The sequence below is a fragment of the Schistocerca nitens genome, chromosome 2, assembly GCF_023898315.1.
Source record: "Schistocerca nitens isolate TAMUIC-IGC-003100 chromosome 2, iqSchNite1.1, whole genome shotgun sequence".
Taxonomy (NCBI): Eukaryota; Metazoa; Arthropoda; class Insecta; order Orthoptera; family Acrididae; genus Schistocerca; species Schistocerca nitens.
In genome coordinates, this window is record NC_064615.1 from 797,197,964 (window position 1) to 797,212,980 (window position 15,017).

A 15,017-nucleotide genomic window follows, 5' to 3' on the forward strand; every position below is an offset into this window, starting at 1 on the left:
TGCAATAGGAAGCGTTCCAAACCACAGGCAATGCTGCCCCAAGGAGAGGAGGTGGTCGATCATGGTCAGCTACAGCAGCAGTCGTCCACTACATTGTGCAACTTGCAAGAAGGGACTCGCGTCAAACATGGGATGCAACTGTAACCACATTTAAGAGGACTGCAAGGCACGCAGTTTCACGCTCCACAGCGACACGGTGACTGCATAGGAGTCGTATCCTTGCCTAACGATCAGTACGTTGTATTCCGTTGACACCCGCAGATCGGTGGCACCGTTTACGATGGTGCCAAGACCAACGAGAAGTGAGGTCGCGTGCTGTTCTCGGGTGAGAACAGATTCCTTCTGAGTTGTAATTCTAGATGTACACTCATATAGCGAGAAGTGGGAGCACGTAATGCACCCAGAAACATCATCGATCATGATCGGTTTTGTGATCAATGTGTTGTGGTGTGGGGTAGCATAATGTTGCATTAGCGTACAGACCTCCGAATCTTTGAACACGCACATTCACTAGCGTACAGACCTCCGAATCTTTGAACACGCACATTCACTGGCCAACGACAATGTCACACTGTACTCCTTACCCATTTGCATCTTTTGAGCGGTGCATTTGGCTGTGACTTCATTTTCATGGATGACAATGCACAGCTGCATCAGACAGTGCAGACGGAGGAGCCTTTGGAACAAATGGGCTTCCCATTCCCTTTACTTAAATCCAGTGGGGCATGGGGAGAAGTACTGCACCACGTCCACAAGCACTAAAGACCATCCAGCAGTTATCAGCCGCTCTGGCGGAGAAATGAAACCCCTAACATAGCAGATCCTTACCATCCATGTGGCCAGCATGGTACCACGTTACAGACAGTGCACTGCCATCCGTGGTGATCACCCAACCTATTAGGATCCGTGTCCCACGTTTTGTATTGTTCTGGAGACCATCAAAATTGCAGTAACTTATGTGTAATTATTGCCTTTGAATGTTCGCCAGCTTAGCTGAGTGGTAACGTGTTTGCCTACCATATAACGGGCTCAGGTTCGATTCCCGACCGGGCTGGGGAATTTCTCCGCTCGTGCCTCGTGCCCTCAACGTCAACACTCAAGTCACCCAATGTGGCGTCACCTGAACTGGCACTCGGCGATCGAACTCCCCTGGAAAGAGCTTCCTGGCCAACAATGTCACAAGATCAAATCATTTCATTTTGTCTGTGAATAAAAGTGTGATTTCTGTTCGTCTGACTACGTGTTTCTTTCAGTTTCCTCCTGTACTAGCCTACAGTTATTCCTACGTATGGTCCAAGTTTCAACGAGCTACGTTTCTTGGTAGTGACATATCATGTGGATGTTGCTTTCGTCGTTAAGTTTTGCACACCAATGTACATGCCTCCATTCGCTGAGGGTGTCTCTCTTGCCTGATCTGTAAGTTTCCTTGATTGCGTCTTGAAAGTTCGTTAACCAAACGAATTTATCGTATGTAACACAAATTTACACGAAGTCTTGAGCGCAATGGAGCAGATGAAACGTATCCGTGCTGAGAAATTCCTCATCTGCAAATGTGTTCAACAAATGCGTCCAGCAAACAAATGTGTCAAGGTCTTCCATGTCTCCCGCTCCACGTGGAAAGGCTATCGAAGAACGTCATTTTGCAGGGTACCAGGGCACAAGGCAGTTCAGGTAAATGAATTAGCGGATCTGGCAGCCAAGGAAGCATGTAATCTTTATCAGGCGGGACAGTGTCCCTCTGCGTGATATATCATCAGTGTTGAGACATTGGGTAACTTATCGGTGGGAAGAAGAACGGCTGAAAGTGACAGGCAGTACTCTACGCTTGGTGTAACGAACTACTCGTCCGAGATATACCTCCTTTCGGCTGCTGAGGTGAGATGAAATACTACTTCGGATAGAACAGAGTCCGGCTTCCCGCTCCTGTGAGAGGACCATCCAGTGAGCAGCGATTTTGTTGTACAGATTCCAGCACCTATCATTTTAAAAGAATGTATTTTGTATTTGGATATGAAGTCATAGGATAGTTTACTAGCACATCTGTCCACTATTTTAGCTGACGATGAAGCGAATGTTTTCCTAATTTTAAGGTGTTATGAAGTGTCTGACGTGCTCCCTAAACTTTCAGAGAAAAGGGTTTAATCTATTGGTTCACTCTGTGTCTTTCATAAGTGACCAGCCAACCATACTTTCCTGAGTTTTTTTAGCCTGTGCTCTGTTGTTCGGTTAGGCTTTTAACAGCACGTTTTTTAACATTGAAAAAGTTGACAATTTTACATTCTATGTGATTGAGTATGACTGGGTGCATAACGTTGCTGAAAAAATGTGAGAATGATTTTAATTTTGAATGATAATGTATGTTAAGCATTTTTAGTTTAAAATCCTTTAACCACATTCATGTCAAACTATTTTGGCAACGGCACTAATGACGTCGCTTTTGAGCCCCTACATTCAAACACGCAGACACACTATCACTCACTCACTCACTCACTCACACACACACAATAACTTTGTGCTTTTTTCGTTTGCGATTAGTTAACACAATCCCAGTATGAACGTAACTGCCGTTGACTGCCAGGCCCATGATCACATCCATGTAAGCATTCGTTGGATCACCACCATCAACACTGATAAAAAATGGTTCAAATGGCTCTGAGCACTATGGGACTCAACTGCTGAGGTCATTAGTCCCCTAGAACTTAGAACTAGTTAAACCTAACTAACCTAAGGACATCACAAACATCCATGCCCGAGGCAGGATTCGAACCTGCGACCGTAGCGGTCCTGCGGTTCCAGACTGCAGCGCCTTTAACCGCACGGCCACTTCGGCCGGCCAACACTGATAGTCAGTCGACAACTCATGAGCAGTTTGTTGCGTATTTCTCCAGGTGGACCAGCTAGCCCCCATCGAGTCCGCAATACGAGCTCGCTGAATATGAGTAAATTGCACACGTTGTGCTCTTCGCGACCGTGATGGCCTATCTGTAATGTTTATAGCGTTAGAGACCGTCGTTACAGGTTCGATGTTAATAATGCTCACTAACTGCTTGCTACTTCATCTATAGCACATTAGTAAACTCACTGCCATTGCTACCATCTACGAGGGCGTTCTGAAAAGCAATGGCTCTGATTTTATATGTGAAAATCCTTAAAGCTTTTTCAATAAGACGAAGGTTATTAACATTCTACATCTCTATTTTCTCCCAAAGAGAGACCGGTTTGTTGATACCGTCATTATAGAATGTTATGATTTCGCTGCCGGTGCCACGTCCTCGCCTTTGCTTGCACCGCTCTATCACTATCAAAGGATGTCCTCGAAGGTGTTCTTTAAGTTTTCGAAACAGGTGCAAACAGTCGGGACTGTGTGGAGGACGATCGACGGCAGTAAACCCAAGGCGTCGTATTGCTGCAGATGTCGCAGCGCTCGTGTGTCATTATAGAATGTTATGATTTCGTTGGCGGTGCCACATCCTCGCCTTTGCTTGCACCGCTCTATCACTATCAAAGTGAAGTCCTCGGAGGTGTTCTTTAAGTTTTCGAAACAGGTGCAAACAGTCGGGACTGTGTGGAGGATGATCGACGACAGTAAACCCAAGGCGTCGTATTGCTGCAGATGTCGCAGCGCTCGTGTGTGTTCTGGCATTGTCATGCTGAAGGAGAGGCTGCTCCGTGTGGGCGAACTCTCCTGTCTTCAGTTGAAACTTCCGGGCTGAGAGGCCGTGGTCGATGTATAAAATTTCTACCTGACGTTTCATCTCCATATGCGGGAGACATCTTCTGAGGTCGTCCGGCTACTGCCACTGAGGCTCCAGGTACTCTCGCATTTATAGAGCGCATAGAGGGCACCACCATTCGTCGCGTGATGCCGACGGTATGCCTATCTTTGGAAGGCGTCATCATTCTCGATTAAGAGTAATCGATATTCATTCTGCTGGCGCAACGTCGACATCCATATTTTGTCCAACTTTAAAACTTCCTCTTTTCTATTAAAATTGTTATGGTGTTTGTGAATTTCTATTGCTTCTCTACACATGCGCGCATGATAATGGGATGTTCGTGTTAGAACGCTTGTCTCATTAAATTTAATTTCGTGATTTCCATCTCGAAAAACATGCTCAGCTACGGCCGATTTTTCGATGTGTCCTAAGCGACAGTTTCTTTTATGTTCGGCTTTTCGTTGTTCCAATATATACTTGTCCACAACAACATGCAATTTTGTATACCCCAGGTGTTGCTAGGGGATGTCGGGCGTCTTTTGCAGTTCTTAAATATTCCTTAATCTTCTTGACGGGTCTGAAGATTGTTTCGATCCCATACTTGGCCAGAACTTTCCCGATACGGTCCGTGACCTTATTAATGAAAGGTAGGAAAACTTTTGCAGTAGGTGACTGTTGTTGCTCTGGACTTCTGGCTTCTTTTCTTCTTTGGTGGAGGGCTAGATCAATTCCCTTGCTGGTATATCCGTTTTTCATAAAGGCTGACCGTAGGTGATCCAGTTCATCTTGTAAGTGAGCCGGCTCGCAGATTTTGTTGGCTCTGTCCACCAAGGTTTTCATGACACCTCTCTTTTGCCTAAGATGATGGTTAGATTCCTTGTGAAGGTATCGATCCGTGTGAGTGTTCTTTCTATATACCTTGTGGCCCAGCGTCCCATCCACCCGTTTAATTACCGACACATCCAGGAAATTGAGTTGACCGTTGCTCTCTTTCCCCATCGTAAACTGTATCTTCGGGTTAATGCTGTTCAGATGCACAAAGAAGACATCCAACTCTTCTTCACCATGAGTCCACAATACAAATGTGTCATCAACATAGCGATACCATTTAGCAGGCTTTTTACTGGCAGTCTGCAGCGCTCGCTGTTCGAAGATCTCCGTAAACAAATTGGCAACAGCTGGGCTGAGAGGGCTTCCCATCGCCACCCCGTCGATCTGTTCATAAAACTCGTTGTTATACTGGAAATAAGTTGTCGTCAGGCATATGGATGTCGACGTTGCGCCAGCAGAATGACAATCGATTACTCTTAATCGAGAATGATGACGCCTCCCAAAGATAGGCATACCGTCGGCATCACGTGACGAATGGTGGTGCCCTCTATGCGGTCTATAAATGCGAGAGTACCTGGAGCCTTAGTGGCAGTAGCCGGATGACCTCAGAAGATGTCTCCCGCAATGGAGACGAAACGTCAGGTAGAAATTTCATACATCGACCACGGCCTCTCAGCCCGGAAGTTTCAACTGAAGACAACACCGGCCGTGAAAGCCTACGTTGTATGATTGAACTCTACTGTGCTTAGAAATTCGATTACAGCACGCTCTCTCGCGTGCCAACATAGTTGCGTGACGCGCGCCATGTTACACGCTACAATTCGGAGAGCTCTGGCGGTAGATGGTTGCAGTTTGCTTCAGCGAAGCGGGAAAGTCGACGCAGTGAGCCTGCGCGGCCCGCCCGGGCCGTAGCGACGACGGCCGGGCGAGCCTCGACTCGCGCTGCCCGGTCAGCCGGTAGGGCGACAGCTAGGTCCGTCACATCCTAAGGCTAATTAAAGCTAGGGATGAAGGATTTGCTTTTCAGCATTGCCTTCAGCGTCAGAGGGTGGTAAGAATTTGTGTTCTTCTTTATTGATGCGTGGAACGAGATAACTTGCCTGGTTAGTTCTGGATAGCTGTCAGGGAAGACGTCTTAAAGATGGGAGGCCGCTGCGTTATGTATCAAACAACGCGATGGGCCGCCGATGGCGCTCTCGTGGTTCCTGTGGTGCCCCTAGAGTCCATATAAGGGGACTCGTCGACAGATGCATCTTCTTATGCCTCTGGAGCACCTCTAATACTTCTGCCGCGTCATGGAGGTAGCGGTGAGGAAATTCTGGATGTACATGGAACACCCGGAGCAACATCTTATTGGTTCAAAAAATAGTTCAAATGGCTCTGAGCATCTATGGTCATCAGTCCCCTAGAACTTAGAACTACTTAAACCTAACTACCCTAAGCACATCACACAACACCCAGTCATCACGAGGCAGAGAAAATCCCTGACCCCGCCGGGAATCGAACCCGGGAACCCGGGTGCGGGAAGCGAGAACGCTACCGCACGACCACGAGCTGCGGACGTAACATCTTATTCTGTAAGAACTGCAGGCGTTGGATGTGAGTCGCTGCAGCGCCACCCAACACTTCACAGGCGTGGTCGAAGACAGGGCGGAAGTACAACCGGTAAATAAGAGGACCATTCGCAATGGATAAGTCGGAGCGTTCATTGATGAGGGAGTACAGCGCCCCCAGCCGCTGCTGAATCTTCTTGCGGAGGTCTTCGTCATGGCGTCACCAGGTGAGCCGCTTGTCCATGACGACGCCCAGGTAGCGGACGGAGAGTTGCCACTCGAGTTCTGTGCCGTAAAACCGGAGTTGGCGGCAGGGCATACTATGCTTCCAGGTGAAGATAATAGACTGCATCTTCCCCGGGTTGAAACTAATCCTCCGTTGGGCAGCCCAGTCTTCCAGCGCATTGCAGGCACTCTGAAGTCGCGGAACAAGGACTTCCCACCATCGGTTAAGAGAAAAGAGCATTGTGTCGTCGGCATATATGGCTCGTTCGACCATTGGCACTGCAGGCAAGTCCGACGTGTAGACGGTATAAAGGAGCCGGCCGGTGTGGCCGTGCGGTTCTAGGCGCTTCAGTTTGGAACCGCGTGACCGCTATGGTCGCAGGTTCGAATCCTCCCTCGGGCATGGATGTGTGTGATGTCCTTAGGTTAGTTAGGTTTAAGTAGGTCTAAGTTCTAGGGGACTGATGACCACAGTTGTTATGTCCCATAGTGCTCAGAGCCATTTGAACTATTTTTTGGTATTAAGGACCAGTCCAAGGACCGATCTCTGTGGAACTCCTGCTTTGATCTGACGGGCCGTGGAGGTGGCATCGGCGATCCGGATCGCGAGCGTTCGCTGCTGCAGATAGGAAGCAACGAGCTTCACATACGCCTTCGGGAAGTCTAAATTGTGCAGCTTCCAGATAAACCCACAGTGCCACAAGCAGTCAAATGTTTTGGTTGGTTGGTTGGTTTTGGGGAAGGAGACCAGACAGCGTGGTCATCGGTCTCATCGGATTAGGGAAGGATGGGAAAGGAAGTCGGCCGTGCCCTTTCAGAGGAACCATCCCGGCATTTGCCTGGAGTGATTTAGGGAAATCACGGAAAACCTAAATCAGGATGGCCGGACGCGGGATTGAACCGTCGTCCTCCCGAATGCGAGTCCAGTGTCTTACCACTGCGCCACCTCGCTCGGTGTCAAATGTTTTGGTAACACCCAGCAGCACTGCACTACAGAACTCACGGCGGTTGAAAGTGGCAGTGATGTATTCGACCACCTGCAGGATTTGTTGCGTGGTGGAGTGACCACTCCTAAAACCAAACTGCTCCACTGGTAAGATGTTCCGCTGGTCGAGAATGGTATGGAGGCGACGGATTTGAAGGTGCTGAAACAGCTTACTAACATGGGGAAGCAGACTGGTGGAGCGACAACTCGACTGGTGCCTGCGATTCTTGCCAGGCTTAGGAAAGGCCGTCACGAGGGAGTGCTTCCAGGAGGAGGGGTAGATGGCCAAGCAGAAGATCCAGTTGAAGATGGCGGTGAGGTGGACGATGGCCGACCAGGGCAGATGCTTGAGGACCTTCCCAGCGACATCATCAGCCTCTGGGGCATTATGGGGTTGGCCTCAGCCTCATCATCCTGAAGGAGCGTTGTGACGTCTCGTTCGATGGTGGCGACACACTGGAGGTCCAGGCGATCATGAAGGGGCTGGAAATTTTGTTCAAACGTGTCTGCCAGCATGTTAGAATGGTCTTCAGGGCTGTAAGCTGTCCGGTCGTCCGAAGTTAAAGGCAGGATCCTCGTCCTTCTGTTGGTAAAGAAGCGGACTGCCTGCCAGCCGAGTGGGTCCGGTGTGAAAGAATGCAACTTGTTGGCCCACAGCCCATTCTTGTAAGCGACGATGCCAGCCTTGATATCACAGCGGAGCTGGTTGATGTGGCGCTTGAGGGCTCCATCCTGAGTGATATGCCACTCTCTGCACAGCCGATTCCACGTCCTAATGGCAGCAAGGATGTCCTGTGGCAGGCCAGGTGGGGGAGTGGCAAAGTGGAGGGCATCGATTATGGCCTCGGAAAGACAGTCCATAGAGTCAGCGTCGAGTTCTGCAGCAGCAGTGACGGCGTCAACAGAGAAATCGATATGATCTCAAAAGGCATCGGAGTTCGTACATCGAAGATTGAGATGGCCAGGAAGATGCACTGGGGCGACATTCAGCCGGAAGAGGACAGGCAGGTGGTTAGAGTTAAGACTGTGGATGACCTCCGCATCCATGAAGTGCGGTATCCCCTTCGTGATGGCGATATTAAGGACATGCGCCGCGCCAGGGGAGGGGTAGCACCTTGGTACCTCTGGGCCACAAGCATGGGCGTTGGCCTCTTCCACTGCTTGCAGGAGGCAGCGTCCACTCGCGTTGATGACGAGCGAGTTCTAGGTGGCATGATTGGAACTGAGGTCGCCGGCCAGGAAAGTTTCCCAGGATGGCGGAAAGCGTCTGGGCGTCGTCAAGGTTCAACAGCCGCCGAGGGCTGCGGAAGACGGTGATGAATGTGATGGGCCGCGTCTGGGTGTCCACTAGGACCGCCGTCGCTTCAATGGACTGAGTAGCAGGCGGCTGGACTTCGTGATAGCGAAAAGAGTTGCGAGTAAAGAGGGCAGTGCCCCCACCATGCGTCGGCCGATCTGTCCTGTAGCAGCGGTAATTCGGGACGTTGCTGCGAATCCTGGGATTCAGGAACGTTTCGTTCACCATGCAGATGTCCACGTTACAGTCGACGAGGAACTGGTGTAATATCGGAAGATCGCGAGTAAGGCTGTCGGCATTATAGGCGACAATACTTATATCATCAAGTCTGGGCGCCCTAGCCATGATGAGGAGCTGTAGATACAACTTTAGACGCCATGACGGCTCTGCTGACCGCCGATTCGTTGGTGGCGGCAATAATGGCGGGGAGTTGCGCCAGTTGCCGGCTGACATCGGCAATGGATGACGCAATTTGAGCAAGACAGAGAGTGAAAGTGGCATTTCGAACTAGCATCTCCCTTAGACACACACAAATACATAAGAAGAATGTTCATAACGACAAACATAGTATTCACGAGTATAAAAAATATAGCGCCAAAACTGTCAGGGCAAGTGCATTGGCCAGATTGGAAGAGCGTTTAAAACACGTTATAAGGAACATTGTAATTTAATTTCAAATCGTGTAGCATTGGGTGAACATCCGAGAACAACTTAACATACAATAGGTGATATACAAGACAATAAGAAAATTATCCGCACGGTGGATGAAGGTCCACTGTTAAATGTTTTAGAAGAATTGGAAATTATTCGTAGAGAAAAAGAAAAACCCGCAAAATTTATTAAACGAATGTAATCTACATGGGTTCTTCCCGTTATTTGATGAACTGCTGTAGATAAGCAACCAAAATATAATACCTGCCGTATCATCCTAAAAGAAATATTTTGTAAACACGATAGTTTTTACAGATGTACTCGTTTTTTTTTTTTTTTTTTTTTTTTTTTTTTTTTTTTTTTTTTTTTTTTTTTAAAATAGGCAGATATGTATAGAACTGAGATGTCTACACGCACGCCCATAAATGAGGCGATTAATGAAACTTTCGTTTTCTGTAGTTGTAGGTTAGCTTTGGATAGACTATACCATGGACGTTACAAGTAATGTTGTAGAGTCAATTTCATCTTTGGCGCTGCCAGTGCCAATGTCATCATTTACTACTGGGTCGCCCCTGTAGCTGAGTGGTCAGCGCGACAGGCTGTCAATCCTAAGGACCCGGGTTCGATTCCCGGCTGGGTGGGAGATTTTCTCCGCTCAGGGACTGGGTGTTGTGTTGTCCTAATCATCATCATTTCATCCCCACCGACGCGCAAGTCGCCAAAGTGAAGTCAGATCGAAAGACTTGCACCAGGCGAGCGGTCTACCCGACGGGAGGCCCCTCGTCACACGCCATTTCATTTCATTTCATTTACTACTGTACTTTAAACGTAAGTTTAAGTACTATAGTACAGCCAAAGTAATCTCTAGAGCTATCAGTCAACTTTAAAGGTGATCTTTAATGCTGGCCAACTTTAAACTTAAGTCACCGCACTGGAGGCAGAATAAGTACTTTACGAATGTCAATGTAAATTTTCCATACTGTCGCAATTTTTATCTTTTACAGTGTATATTGTGATGATATTCCTGTTCACTTGAAGAGCGAAACCGGTCATAATAAAAAATACAAAGTGCGATTTGAGACTGTTTTCGAAAACTTAGTTTTAACAGTCGCTCCACCTGCAGACAATGCCTGCTCTTGGTGACTGACTTTTGTTGAAAAACAACAGTTTAAATTTATGACTTCAGGGACCAAACTCAAAACTGTGTAATATGCAAGACCGTTTTGAATCGTTCATTAAAAGCCTTACAATTTGGGAAATCTATCTAAATTCCAATCAAATTGAGTGCTTTGATACCCTTTACGATTTCCTAGTAAAAATTCATCTTACTTCAAACGAAGACGTCAGGAAGAAATTTGGAAGAATTTCAAAGAATATCTCGCTGCTCTATCTAGTAATAACAACTGGATTCACAATCGCTTTGAAAACAAAAATTTAAAAAAAAACAATAAATTTAGAAAAGTGTAAATTAAAACGAGCAGCTACTCGAAACTTCCAGTCACTAAGTTACAGAAAGTAAATCTTTGTCACCGGTGAATTCCTGTTTAAAATCATACAATGTAAGGTTTCACGGCTGGTACTGATATCACTTAAAACTTGCGGGTTAATTAACCACCCTTATGTATACCTACATTTTACCGTAAGTATTTTTTTGTGTGTTACATCCATTATTTTACATTACGACTATCTGTCTTTGCAAAGGATCATGAACGCGCTGTTCCTAGCACAAAAATCCCTCACGGTTCTCATAGGATTGTAGACGACTGAGACTGCAAATCCGCTCGTGCTCGGGCAATAACTCCTGCCTTCCCAGCGCTGTCGGTTTCCCTGCTGCACCGGATGCACGAACGATCCGCGGGCCTCAACGGCGCATTGCGCCTCGCGTACTTCTTCGCCGGTACCAGCAGAACGGAGCGGTCGGCCGCAGCCGGGCTGGGGTGGATAAAGGTGGTGTGATGTTCGGCTCTGCATGACATGTAATACCTCAACCGATATTGAGAACAGAATAAAAAAATTATAGGTATTACTTTTCAGCATGCCCTCGTACTTGTGCCTCCTGTAAGTATGGTGTTTTCGCAGCAAGTTATTGACGAAGTTTTCCGTTTCCATTCATAAAATAATTTTTTTAGCTTCTTCGTTCGCCTTCTTTCTTTTTCCTTCGCATAGAGAGAAAAAAATTTTGCCGCGTCCTTTAGTGGACAATGGTTTCATAATGCACCGTTTCCCTTTCCTTTTTTTTTTTTTTTTTTTTTTTTACTCAAGCGACTACCTTACCATGTTTGTAAGCGACAGTATTATCAACTGACACTCTGTGTTGCAAGTAAAATCATGCTTACAGACGTTGTCGACGGATTTCGACTTCCTCCTATTGACCATCGTGCAAGAGGGCTACGAGAAGGCGGAGGAGATGGATGTGTGGACGGAGGCAGAGGTGGAACGTGAGCGGCGCGAGATTATGGAGGAGGTCATGAAGAAGATGACCGTCTACTGGAACCGCCGACAAACCACCTTCCAGGAGGTGTAAGAATTATTGTACACTGCAAAGCGTTATAACTGCAACATCGGGAATGACTACAAATAACGAAATATTACTTGCCGCGCACGTACAGTACAGTATATGATTTGAGGATATACAAAGTACGAAATTTAGTAGGCAGATACACCACCTCAGCCCATGAACAGATGTTTTCCAGTGGCTGAGAGACATGGAGAACTCACCAGTCAGGCCAACAGTCGAACACATTGTGTTTCGAGAAGGGTCAGGACAGCACAGGCAACACACGGTCTTACGTTACCTTTTTGAGAGACACCGTCTCGAAGACACCGAAGAAAGGCCACGACTGCCAACGTTAAAATACAGAAGTGTATCATGTGCTGCCCAGTTACTGCTTGCGCGAAACAATGATGACCGTGTCGGACACTTAATGGTAAATGATGGATCCACGTTACGAAGACGAATCTGGCAAGGTTCGTTCTCGGAGACTCTCCACACAGGGCCATTGTGTTCTTGCATAACGCTGAGTACTGTCCTTCTCGATCCATCGATTCCATGCCTGCATGACTGTCGTGGTATCCAGATCAACACAAGCAGCGATAACGCGGAACGATAGACAACTGTCGAACTTCGACAACTGCTGGTAGCCATTTTTGCTTCTTCCTCGAGGCAAACACGATCTTTCTACAAACAAATAAAATTAGTTGCCTTTTCTCAATGAGAAATCCGCTGCCTAAGCTTTCCTTATATAGGGTGCTCAAAAATTCAGTGGCCAAACGAACAGCGATCATATATGAGAAAAACAACCACATTTCGTAAACCAACCATATCTCGGAAACTCATACTGCATGAGCACTCAGCATGTGTAGGCAATACACGAGTGGAGCAGATAAAAGTCGTGTCACAATTTGCATGTATGGTCGGATGAAAACTCTGTATTACAGTTGCATGAGATCATAAGAGAGGTATTGCAGTAAACATATGGGCTGGTATTGTGGGCGACTACTAACTTGGACCTTACATGTTGCCTGTTCGACTCAGATGGTCAATGTACAGAATACTGTTGGCATTTCACCTACCGACGTTATTGGAGGATGTGCCCCTAGATATTAGAAGGAGGATGTAGTTTCAGCATGATGGAGCTCCAGGGCACTTCACAGAACCAGTGCGAGCAGTAAAGACCAGTACTTTTGGCAGTCAGTGGATCGGCCAGGGAGGACCTGTACATTGGTCTACAAGATCCCCGGACCTCACCCCATTAGACTTCTTTCTCTGGGGCTCCATCAAAGCCGAGGAGTATTGTGCCCCTGTTGGCTCGGAGGCGGAATAGGTTGCAAGAATTCTTGCACCAGCCACACAAATGTAGAACACACCACACATTACCCAGCGAACACGGCACTCGTGCTATGTCGATATCGACTCTGCGCTGAGGTTTGTGGTGCTCATTTTTAACATTCATTGCAATGTAACAGCGATCAGAACAATAAAGGAATGAAACACATTTAACATCATTTTATTCTCAATCACGCATAATAACATCCTGTATAATCAGTACTCCAACAATATGTGTTACCGATACATGGTTGCTATACGTAATACATTTTTTTTTGCCTCCACCATCATCCCTGTTAGTTTGGGCACTGAATTTTTGAACACTCTGTATACAGAATGTAGGCTACGCGGTTAAGCGGAAATGCTATTCGTGTCTGTTATCAGTTTGCATCCCAGTTTTGACGTGTGTAGCATTCCGCCTTCACGGTGCTTTAATATTAATGGCCAATAGCGTATTTGGGCTTGTATTTATTTAAGATTTAGTTAACCTAATCAGATTACGTCCATCATCGATTTCTGTTATCAGAGGCATCTGACGTGACAATAGCATTCAAACATGCAATACGAAATAAACATCGCAAACGCGTATTTATACCGTTTCTTGTATCCTGTACCTGTAGTTTCAGTTAGGGCCAAAAAATCTTCCGACAAATCTGGACTCATCGAAAGTCTACTAATTGGAATTTTCAGAAGAAGAAACTTACTGGATCATACTGACACGCTCTACAAACAATATGTTATGACACAAGGTCGAATAGTCTTTGCCTTAGCATCCGTGGCTTTACTTCTGTATCGATACACACTATCCAGCGCGGGATAGACGACATAAAATAAGTTTTTCGATTTCGGTTGCCACAGGCACCAGTTTATTAAACGGAAAGTCTATTTTCCCCATTGGCTGTTATTAAAGAAGTTTTACTTACTCCACTATCAGCTGTTTTCGGCTGTAAGCTACACTACTGGCCATTAAAATTGCTACACCACGAAGATGACGTGCTACAGACGCGAAATTTAACCGACTGGAAGAAGATGCTGTGATATGCAAATGATTAGCTTTTCGGAGCATTCACACAAGGTTAGCGCCGGTGGCGACACCTACAACGTGCTGACATGAGGAAAGTTTCCAACCGATTTCTCATACACAAACAGCAGTTGACCGGCGTTGCCTAGTGAAACGTTGTTGTGATGCTTAGTGTAAGGAGGAGAAATGCGTACCATCACATTTCCGACTTTGATAAAGGTCGGATTGTAGCCTATCGCTATTACGGTTTATCGTATCGCGACGTTGCTGCTCGCGTTGGTCGAGATCCAATGACTGTTAGCAGAATATGGAATCGGTGGGTTCTGGAGGGTAATACGGAACGCCGTGCTGGATCCCAACGGCCTCATATCACTAGCAGTCGAGATGACAGGCATCTTAGCCACATGGCTGTAACGGATCGTGCAGCCACGTCTCGATCCCTGAGTCAACAGATGGGGACATTTGCAAGACAACAACCATCTGCACGAACAGTTCGACGACGTTTGCAGCAGCATGGATTATCAGCTCGGAGACCATGGCTGCGGTTACCCTTGACGCTGCATCACAGACAGGAGCGCCTGCGACGGTGTACTCAACGACGAACCTGGGTGCACGAATGGCAAAACGTCATTTTTTCGGATGAATCCAGGTTCTGTTTACAGCATCATGATGGTCACATCCGTGTTTGGCGACATCGCGGTGAACGCACATTGGAAGCGTGCATTCGTCATCGCCATACTGGCGTATAACCCGCCGGCTTTGGTGGCCGAGCGGTTCTAGGCGCTTCAGTCCGGAACCGCGCGACTACTACGGTCGCAGGTTCGAATCCTGCCTCGGGCATGGATGTGTGTGATGTCCTTAGGTTAGTTAGGTTTAAGTAGTTCTAAGTTCTAGGGGACTGATGACCACAGC

At 47.1% G+C, this 15,017-nt stretch overlaps 1 protein-coding gene across 1 annotated transcript in view; it reads left to right on the forward strand.

Moving 5' to 3' along the window:
- Nucleotides 1-6,314: 6,314 nt before the first annotated feature.
- Nucleotides 6,315-15,017, forward strand: part of LOC126235339 (V-type proton ATPase subunit E-like) — a 53,743-nt gene continuing 45,040 nt past the window's right edge. The window contains exons 1-2 of the mRNA XM_049944061.1: nt 6,315-6,548; nt 11,597-11,778. Coding sequence (XP_049800018.1) covers nt 6,315-6,548; nt 11,597-11,778 — 416 coding nt within the window. The remainder of the gene's footprint in view (nt 6,549-11,596; nt 11,779-15,017) is intronic.